Source organism: Denticeps clupeoides, chromosome 1 (assembly GCF_900700375.1).
Source record: "Denticeps clupeoides chromosome 1, fDenClu1.1, whole genome shotgun sequence".
Taxonomy (NCBI): domain Eukaryota; kingdom Metazoa; phylum Chordata; class Actinopteri; order Clupeiformes; family Denticipitidae; genus Denticeps; species Denticeps clupeoides.
In genome coordinates this window covers 5,887,037-5,897,714 of record NC_041707.1, presented here as the reverse complement: position 1 = coordinate 5,897,714, position 10,678 = coordinate 5,887,037, and the positions used below count along the sequence as shown (strand labels likewise).

The window sequence follows — 10,678 nt, the reverse complement described above, 5'->3', positions numbered from 1 at the left end:
AACAGTGCAACAGGGACGGTTGAACACGGCGGCGGTTTCGAGCACGAAACCAATCGCGTGCCTCGATACTGCCGAGTCGACGTCGTAACCAATCAGACGACGGAACGGACTTCCCCATGACAACCGCCGTACACTGGACCACCGCGTCTGAACTCAGAGCGTCTGAACTATTCGCACTTGTAGTTGAAGTAGCCTCAGTAACTCAGTTGTAGTAATGTCACGACATCCGTCGAGGGACGAGAGGAGAATGACCGACATCGACAAGAAAAGATTCACAGAGGTGCCTTCACGACTCTGCAGCTCTTAGCCCTGATCAATGGCGTTTAGCGTTTGCAAATATATATGTATAACAAACATTATTAGTCGTATTCTGTTTCGGTCGTTTTTATGCATCCGGTGTGTAAATCCTGTACAATTCTTGCTCGCTGTTAAGGTTTTCCACCTGTGTGACGTGGATAAGAAAGGCTTTTTAAACAGAGAGGACCTGAAGATTGCGGTTGTTATGCTCTTTGGCTACAAGCCATCCAAGGTGATTTTTTTTGTTGTTTGTTTCGCTATTTCAACACGATTAAAAATGAAGGTGACTTAACATCAGAACCCGCCCGCTTCACAGGGAGCGATAACTGTCGAGATGAAACCATTATTCTTTTTTACCACTAGAGGGAGGCGTCGTACCGTTTTACCCAGTCAGCCTGTCAACATACATTTTATTGGCAAACTTTTGTAAGTCTGGTTTGAGGTACAGTACAGGCCAAAAGTTTGGACACGCCTTCTCGGTCAACGTGTTTTCTTTATTTTCATGACCATTTACGTTGGTAGATTCTCACTGAAGGCATTAACACTATGAATGAACACATGTGGAGTTATGTACTTAACAAAAAGTGGAGACCTGACCTCCACAGTCACCGGACCTGAACCCAATCGAGATGGTTTGGGGTGAGCTGGACTGCAGAGTGAAGGCAAAGGGGCCAACAAGTTCTAAACACCTCTGGGAACTCCTTCAAGTCTGTTGGAAAAGCATTTCAGATGACGACCTCTTGAAGCTCATCGAGAGAATGCCAAGAGTGTGCAAAGCAGTAATCAGAGCAAAGGGCGGCTATTTTGAAGAAACTAGAATATAAAACATGTTTTCAGTTATTTCACCTTTTTATGTTAAGTACATAACTCCACATGTTCATTCATAGTTTTGATGCCTTCAGCGAGAATCTACCAATGTAAATGGTCATGAAAATAAAGAAAACACATTGAATGAGAAGGTGTCTCCAAACTTTTGGCCTGTACTGTACAAGGATCACGACCTGATATATACATTTACGGCATTTATCAGATGCCCTTATCCAGAGTGACTTACAATCACTAGCTACAGGGACAGTCTTTCTGATGACACTCAGGGTTAAGTGTCTTGCTCAGGGACACAATGGTAGTAAGTGGGGTTAGAATCCAGGTCTTCTGGTTCATAGGCGAGTGTGATGTGCACACCATGCAACAGAACACTGATATATATGAACATCTCTGTCTTCGGAATGTGTTGGTGAATCCCTAGAAATGTTGCTGCAGTGGAAAGCGATAAAGCAAAATTATGTTTTTCTTCACGCAATATGCGATAATAAAAAATATATACCTGATGATTTTTTTGGAAACTTTAACCATGAAGGTTGCTCCAATCTGCCTTCCTTTAGGAAATTAGTTAAATGTTTGACCACATTCAAGGGAAGTCTATATGTGATTTTTGTAATTAAGTACAATCTTTTTTTTTTCAGTCTGAAACCGATATGATAATGGGACACGGAACTCATGGAGACCTACCAGGTGAGAGCTGGAGACAAATTATTTGTTTTTTGGAACCTAATAACTCTTTTTTTTTTTTTTTTAATTTGTGATACATTTGGGATACATTGCTTTATTTTTTACAAATGTGTTTTAAACTAATGCATGGTTTTGTTCTAATGGGGGGCATTTATAATTGACTCTACATGTGTGTAGAGTCCTTTTGATTTAAATGAGATAAATGGGTTTGCTTTCTCCTGAAACCTCATTCAATCATTGAACAGAGTTACTGAACTGATTTATTAAATTCTTTTTTTTCCCGTAATTCAAATGTCCCCCCAATTTTCTCGAGCTGTTCATTGTATCGTTGTAAATTGAAGTAACGTATCTCCAACTGAGACGAAAGTGCTGTAATATGTAAGCGTAATAAGGCAAATTTTCCCGTAGATTTAGGTGGGGAGAACCTTGCTTTATTCCACTCAAGGGTGAAATGAAATGAGATGAAGTGAAAGGAAGCTTGACTTAGATTTTGTGTAATCGTTTTACACATTTCCTTTAATTACTGGCAGCCTCACAAAAGGATGTAAATAATTCTGGCATGAAATGCATATAGGCTTTGGCCGGGCCTTTGACAGGCAGGAACGCTGAATGAAAAGGAGGCTGGCAAAGGTAGACATTAAATGGTTGAAGACCCAGATTAGTACGTAATTTGTCTCTTGTTTTTACGCCACAAGCAAATTGCTTTTGTATACTGGCCCGTAGGAAAGCAGGAGATAATCTAGTTAAAGTGGCATGCTTGGTGAGATGAAATATTCCACCATTAAATCATGCTCGGAGCACGCGGCGAATTAAATTGCTCCTCTTCTGGATTTCGTGTGATTGCTAAATTAGTGATGGTGGGGTAGGAGTGGGCTGACGGTGGCGGTGGCGGTGGCTTGGCTAGACTCCTCCGACAGGCGCTGGCAGGCAGAGAGCGTTTCCGTTTGCTCAGAACGCCCCGGAGTCTTTGCCTGTCTGTGTTTACCCTACATTTCTGTCCCGCTGCTCTGTGCACTGAATGCTGGTTGGACCTGGTTATGGCCCAGAGAGGAATGGCTTTGCCTACAATAATTCCTACAGCTCCTGCAACCAGGATAGAACTCCACAATTAATAATGTATGTAAAGCAATGTGCACATGTGATTCGCTGCTGGATTCTGGACGGAATCGCGGAATCTTACCTTTTCACTGCTATTACCTTTGTTCTATCCACTTTCTGCCGTGACAGTGCAACTTCCCATTAGTGGGACTAATAAAGGTTTATCTTATCTTGTCTTAAAAGTGAAGTGATTGTCACTTGTGTTACACAGCAGCACAACACACGGTGCACAGAGTGAAATGTGTCCTCTGCATTTAACCCATCACCCTGAGTGAGCAGTGGGCAGCTATGACAGGCACCCGGGGAGCAGTGTGTGGGGAAGGTGCTTTGCTCAGTGGCACCTCAGTGGCACCTTGGTGGATCGGGATTTGAACCTTCTGATTATGGGGCCGCTTCCTTAACCACTAGGCTATCTGCGTTGCGAGAAATCTTATCTTATCTTATCTTAAAACAGAATCTGTTGAAAACGTTTCCTGTGGAGGCGGGATGATTCACAAAAGCAAACAGTAAATGTCCAAGCACTTTGTTGAACAGCGATTAAATGTGATTTATCATATTGCATTTGTTCTTATTTCCCCATCCACTCCATAATCACACAGTTTTTAGGTGAATAAATATGTTCATAATGGAAAGCATGAAATTCAGAAGTAATAAAATGGAAGAATATAAAATGGATTTCATGGGGCCCTAGTGATTGTGAGTTGGAAGTTGTGCTTGGGTAGAGGTGTGGTAGGGAAAAGTATATCTCTGTTTTACCAGCAAATTGGCTATAAAATATTATTCGCGTTCTGATACACCCCACCCCACCACATCATGGCCCTGTGCAACAGACTGGTGTGGGTTTTAAAGGGCTCGTCCAGATGTTGCAGTGCACGTCCCTGTGGGCGCGTGAGGGAGGTTCCCCGCTGGGAGGTGGCAGGCAGCGCGGGTGGCTGGGCACGTCACGCCGCGGCGGGGGCCGCCCGGATACCACCTCGCCGTGACTGATGGGCTCTGTATCTGAGGGAATGGCAATCAGACTTCTGCTGGCTGCCCTCACCGGGCTCCACCCGGGACAGGCAGCTTTTATATATATATATACACACACACACACACACACACACACACACACTCTTCCTTTCAGTGTGTGTGCCAGTAAATGCATGATAGTCTCACTAAATCCTGTTTGGTAATAAGTGATGAAAAGTCATCTCAGTGGGCGGTGGCGGCGTAGCGGTTAAGGAACCCGTATTCTGAACCAGAAGGTTGCCGGTTCGAATCCCGAGCCACCAAGGTGCCACTGAGAAAAAGCACCGTCAGAGGACACATTTAGTTGTGTCACGGTGTGCTGTGCTGCAGCGTTTCACAATGACAATCACTTCACTTTTTTTTTAAACCCAATAAAATAATATAACCATAAAATGTGTGATTTTTAAGTGGATCTTGTTAATCTCCGCCCCGTTTTCTTCTAGACTGCATGGTGGCCTGTGTTTGTCCTGGCACGCTCCTCAAAGGAGACAGAGAGGGGAGCCGTAAAGCCTGTCCTGCGGTCCTCTCGATTAATTATTTCCCCGTCCTCTCCCAGTAGCTCGCACCATCATATCAAAACCCCCCAAACGGTCCCAGTAAACACAGTCCGTCGAGCAGCAGTCAGTCCCCCCCCCCCCTTCCCCGTTTCCACGGAACGCCGTCTAGGGTTCCCAAGCCTGCCCTTTTCATCTCAGTAACAGCTCTCTGAGAAAAATGACTACCCTGCGGGCAAGAGGGAGCGATATTACTCCTTTAAACACAGTGCTTTCAGATGACTGCCATGTAAAGGAAGCGTATGCACTTCTGAGGAGGGCTCTGTAATAAACCCGACACCTCTCCTCCCCTCTCGCTCACCGCCTTCTCCTCTCTCTCGTTCTCCCTGCCTTTCTCAGAAGGGGTCCCTCTGGAGCGGTTCGTGCCTCTCATGGGGACGAAGTTGGCGGCGGAGGACCCGTATGAGAGGACGATGCAGATCTTCAGTGCGTTTGATGCTCACTGTAGGTTCCATCGCCTTATCTGCATAACTTTGTACCCACGTCTCGCATTGTTCTTGCAATCTGCATTACAGTACCTCGTTTTAAATGTCAGACCGGTCCATGTCCTCAGAGTTCAAGTCCTCAGTTACATTCTCTCAAGGTGAAGCCTTGAGCCTTAAGCCAGCAGTGGAAATCCGTACTCTGCTGATAAAAGCAACCTTTCCAGGTAGTTAATTTAGTTTGATTTGGTAATTGTTAATAAATTAGTTGATAGTCATTTGAGATCAGTGGTTCTTCCCCAGATGTTCTGCAGAGGGAGCTAGAGGTCCAACTAGGCCCATCTTCCTCCCATTACAGGGCATTGGTCCATGCTTTCAGCAATCAAGTGTGTGTTTTTTTTTTTTTAAACAGCATGTAGTCACACATGCCTAATCATATAAAGAATTAGCATGGAATTCCATTACCGGCTTCTTACCGTATGCAATATTGCATCTCCGGTTCAAGCCTGTAAGTGCGGTCGATGCGATCGTAAGTCAGTGTGCCGATGCCTTACGTCAGTGCACTACAAACCAAGCGCCTTTCTCAGCAAAGGTACTGCCGCTGCTTATTTAAGCAGTTCTCTGAAATTTATCTTCTTGCCTTCAAAGTCTTTGTTCTGCTTTCGAGCGCATAGAAATAGGTTTGCGGTCTCAATAGACTGCGCCCTGCCTCCTCTGAAGCTGTATGTTGGCCGTTCCAAAGAAGCAGGGGTATAATTAACTAATTAATTTTGTGACTGAATTTTTTTTCGGCTCGAGAGTTAGTGGGGGTGGCCAGGCTGTATCAGGTGACTTTGATTCAATCTGGTTTAAATGGCCATGGGATCTTACTTCATTAACTCGACTGACCCGCCATTAAGCAGAGGAAAACCGTTTTGTTTCAGAAGCCATGTTTGGGTGTGTTTTAAAGCTTCGGATTTCCCGCTTCTGCCAGACGTGGGGTTGTCTGTCAAGTCCTCTTCTGGACTTGACTGGTGTTGAATTTTATTCTAGCTTGTGCAGATGACAAACTAAAAAATTCTGCTCAGAAAAAAAACACACGTGGACCAGGGATGAGTTGGTATGCTATTAACGGCTCGGTTGCCTCAACACAACCTCTTTATAGATCCTCATTTAGTATTCTGAAGTGTTGATGTTATGGAAAGGAAAATTTGCTCCTATCTGATTTCAGGCAGTTCTGCATATATTTGGCACTCAATGTTATCAGATGGTACCTGATATTAGAAAAGCAGGGACCTGAGGAAAGCCATTAAAGGAAGCCGCGTGACACCCAGCGCGCTTGTATGAAATAGAATTGAACTGCGGATTCAGTAGCTGGTTCTGCTGCTTTTGCCTGCAACGGCCAAAACCCTGAAATTGCTGAGCTGCTCTCACAGTGCCTTCTGGGAACTTTGGAGCACTGCATGCAGAACTGTCTAAGCTCTGTGACTGACGTCCCAGGCTTCCTGAGCATGGGCCACAATGTTCAAACTTGGGTACAGTCTCACTGGTTTCGAAAATTCCTCTTTGTCGTCCATCCATGAACAGGTTTAGTGCACCTTGAGTAAGAAGACTATCGAGTTATCACTGAACCACCAACGGACCAAGAATCAGAATATCTTTACTGTAACAAGTACAACGGAATTAGGTACCCTGTGTCTGAGAGAAAAGGAATGATAAAATTAAATGATTCTGATTCTGAGTAAGAAGACAATCGTGTTATCACTGGACCACCAACAGACCAAGATGGGCATCGCCACGTTGAGGCCAGTCCTTCTGCTGGTAGTGTAAGGGAAGATCCACAATCAGGAATGTGTGTTCACCATGTGCTGGTTACTGTTAATTTTTTCCATTCTTAACCAGGCCTTAATCTTCTTTATTTGAACTCTTTGGTTCCTGTGTGATTTTGAAGTTCAGTTAGACCATTACGCAGTTTCCTTCATTTAGCCATCAATATTCCCATCCTTTACACACCATTCAATTCTTATCATACACTGATTTGGGCTTCTCTAAATACAACTTTATTTTTCAATAATGGACATAACATACTGAACAATGTATGTGAATCAAAATCAAAAATGTTTAGGCTGTTAGAATATTTAAATGCTAATGATTTATTGATGTGCTTAGTCGATTAATATAAGATCCCTGGGTAGGGCGCTGTATAGGCCTAAGTATTGTTTTGTGAAGCCCCTGTCTTGGATCTGGCTTTGTAATCCTCTCTAGAGGGACAGGCATCAAAAACCGCCTTTGAAATTTCAAACATCTCTGTCACTGGGAGCTGCCAACTTCAAAGGCACGAGGTTGATGGGGGCTTCTTTTGGGCACAAAACCAGGCTATTTAGCAAAGCGTTTAAGAAGCTGATCTTAATTTTGCCCCTAAATGCTTTGGGTTCACCAGAGGGAGCAGCAACTTTTTTTTCTCACATGAAGGATGAATGCCAAGCAGTAGCTTTATTTAACAAGAAGCGCCAAACTGGACTTTATTAAAAGATAAATCTGCGTTTGATAGCTCAGTACAAACTTTACCGGTTCCTTGTCAGTCGGCACGAAATTAGCGAGAATTCAGCTCTGCGATCCCGCCCGTCTTGATGTTTTTCAAGCAAAGGCGCACGTTTCAGTATTGCAGCCATTCCACGGACAGGAACTCTTTGTTCCCCACAGCAAACTCGGCTTAAACCCGCCGTCTTGGCTTAGCCTGTCTGTTGGCCGTGACAGCATGCCAATAATAGGGGTCCCTTCTGAGCCCGGACGGGCAGCTGTGTGCTGATGAACTGTTTGAACGTCCCGTCAGTAATGTCACCCCATCCTCGCTCTTCAGCGGGAACAAATTGAAGGGAAACTGCGCATAAGTGCTACTCCTCTGTCTTGAGGCGACGTGGCTGCCCAGCTGCCATGTTTGGAACCCTGTCATTTTCAAATGGTTTTGCCAAGGCAAGCCAGCACGGTGCTGATTTCCGCTCTTGCAGACTTTTCTCTATAGTTCTCTTTAACCAGAGCTGGCCAAGTTCAATACTGGCCTTTTTCCAATCTCGGCTTATTTAGAAAATTATCTTTGCCTGTCACTTTGACCATGTGATGTCTTAATAATCTCCTGAAAGCCTATTTGTGCTTCTGAAGGCATGGGGGCATAAAGCGAGCACCAGGCAGCCCTGTTCAGGTACCATCTCAGATGTACGAAACACTGTTGGTAAGTGCAATGTACAGTACAGGCCAAAAGTTTGGACACACCTTCTCATTCAATGTGTTTTCTCTTATTTTCATGACCATTTATGTTGATGCCTTCTCACTGAAGGCATCAAAACTATGAATGAACACATGTGGAGTTATGTAGACCTGGCCTCCACAGTCACCGGACCTGAACCCAATCCAGATGGTCTGGGGTGAGCTGGACCAACAAGTGCTAAACACCTCTGGGAACTCCATCAAGACTGTTGGAAAACCATTTCGGGTGACGACCTCTTGAAGCTCATCGAGAGAATGCCAAGAGTGTACAAAGCAGTAATCAGAGCAAAGAAACTAGAACATAAAACATGTTTTCAGTTATTTCACCTTTTTTTGTTAACTACATAACTCCACATGTGTTCAATCATAGTTTTGATGCCTTCAGTCCCATTGTCCATATCCTTTATTTGCATAAACATGCCACTTTGTTCATATTAGTATGTTATTTATTGTATTTTGGTAATATGGGTTTTGTTCATTTTTTTAGACTAGACTAGACTAGACTAGAATATGGTCTTAAATCTTGAATCTCTAGAGAGATCACTATCTAATAATCATTATCATAATATCATAATAATATTTTTTTCTGTGTAACAAGTTATCACTGAGCAATTATCAAAAGAATGGGCCGATTTACTCGATTACCAGTCGATAGCGACAGCCCTTCATCTGCACCCACGTTACCCCACATGACGGCAATTGTGCCGCTCTGTCTCTGTGCATCGTTTGTAGTGGATGCCGTCTGCTTGTGTGTCCCAGCAGCTGGGCCGCCTGGTGCCGCCTGGCGCGGCGTCCCTGCTATCTGCTGCCCTGTCTGCTGCGTTGACATGCACAGTGCAGTGCTCTGTGTCGCCGGGTTTAATCCTGCTGCTCACAGAGCCGCCGCCGCCGCGTCTCTCATCAATTCCGCAGACGTGCTAAATAGATTCCACTTTGGTCTCTGACTTTGGATGTTACTGCTCTAAAGCACCTCAGGGGAGCCATTTCCTGCTAATCAAAGTGGTGCACGTCTGAGACTGAAAGTGACTGTTCCCCACGCCTGGAGGAAGTGCCTTCCAGAGACACCTCAGGATTGATGCCGTCTCCCCGTTCCGCCATCGCTCTTTCTCCCCCTTGCAGGATTGTTGCTTCCCTTCGGCTGGGGGAGGGTGCTGTGGGAGGCGAAATTAATTTCTGAGGCCGGGGTGCTTTCGTGCAGGTGTACTGGAGACAGGCTGTGTTTGTGTTTTATGGCCTAATCCTTCTGCGGGGACGCGTGGAATGTGACGAATGCGGCGTGTGCTTTCACGGCCTCTCCTCCCGAGTATAAAGCGCCGCGCTCTTCTTCCCCAGGTCGCGGCTTCCTGAAGCTGGAGGACTTCAAACGGGCCCTCGCCCAAGTGGCTCCGCGCCTGCCGGAGCGGACGGTGCTGGAGGTTTTTAGGTAGGAGCACAGCGTCATTCCTCTTCCTCCTGTCAATACGCCGCCCCACAGAGCGCACGCTCTCTTAATCCCCGTTGCCGAGAGGCATATCCACTTTATTCAGGTGGGGAGTCTGACACAACTGTGTTGTGGCAAACACACTTTGCTTTTGATTGTTTGAAGTTCTTTGTAGTACAGGGATGCCGATTGCTGCAAAACAGAGCCAGTGATGGGACAGCCAAAAAAATATTGTGATATTTCATCTTATGATTCATTACTAACATCGATATTGCACTACCTACCCTCACCTACATGTGTAAAGACTTGTGGTTTTGAAGCAAACAAACTGAAGGATCATTTTGAAATATACACTCCAAATATATACTTTTCACCCACTCAGAATACACTGCCATTATATTGTACTGGTCGCACTGGTTCGATGGCATTGCATTTAATAACGCAGTTTTACAGGTTCACTTGTACAGGTCCCGCTTTTAAATCACTTTTTACCGCTTTTAAATAGGCAATATTGACTGGTAAATGATAAAATATCAATCTATTTAACTTAAAAGTTCTTTATTTGAAACACAACTCCACAAGAAATGCAACCTGTGTTGGTGCTTAAAGTGCTTCAATGAGCTGAGAAATGAAATAAAAAGAAATTAAAAGTGCAAGTGTTTTAAAGGGCTTGAACTTGATTATCATCTCGGCCTGATGATCTGTTTGCCTCTGCTTGTTGCTGCAAGGCGGCGTGGAGAGGGGAGACTTGGCCAGTTCATTTATCGCTGCATGTAATGTGTTTTATAGATGCATTATGCTTTTTAGTCGTTTAATTTCTAGCATTTTTCTCAGACTTGGGCGGTAAATTCACAGTCAGGTGATGCGTTTTGATTAGCGCTAAAATGGAATCTGAGGTGGTGAAACAGAGGATAGCTTCTGGCGTTTACAAAAGCATAGTATGAAGTGTGGATAAAAACTTTGACCATGAAAACGTATTACGTGGGCATTTAAAAAGCTCTACTTGTCGGGCCAGTATTGGAATAACTGGACCACGGCCAATACGATCTCTGATTGGTTTAGAATACGACACAGATTTAATACGTTTTTGTTGCCTGAACCAAATTGAGTTTAAAGAAAAATCATCT

General features: G+C 44.5%; 1 protein-coding gene across 1 annotated transcript; it reads left to right on the top strand.

Annotated features, from left to right (window-relative positions):
• Positions 1-131: 131 nt before the first annotated feature.
• On the top strand, positions 132-9,558 carry efcab11 (EF-hand calcium binding domain 11). Its single transcript, XM_028957592.1, has 5 exons — positions 132-280; positions 434-529; positions 1,761-1,809; positions 4,806-4,910; positions 9,464-9,558. Exons 1-5 carry the CDS (start codon positions 215-217, stop codon positions 9,556-9,558), a joined length of 411 nt encoding a protein of 136 aa, XP_028813425.1. The 5' UTR covers positions 132-214.
• Positions 9,559-10,678: the final 1,120 nt, after the last annotated feature.

What these genes read in the sequence shown, in the direction of transcription:
- efcab11 (XM_028957592.1), top strand. Translation starts at nt 215, where the DNA reads ATGTCACGACATCCGTCGAGGGACGAGAGGAGAATGACCGACATCGAC. An exon ending in AACTCATGGAGACCTACCAG is followed by an intron (nt 1,810 to 4,805) that starts GTGAGAGCTGGA and finishes TGCCTTTCTCAG; the next exon opens with AAGGGGTCCCTCTGGAGCGG. An exon ending in CAGTGCGTTTGATGCTCACT is followed by an intron (nt 4,911 to 9,463) that starts GTAGGTTCCATC and finishes CTTCTTCCCCAG; the next exon opens with GTCGCGGCTTCCTGAAGCTG.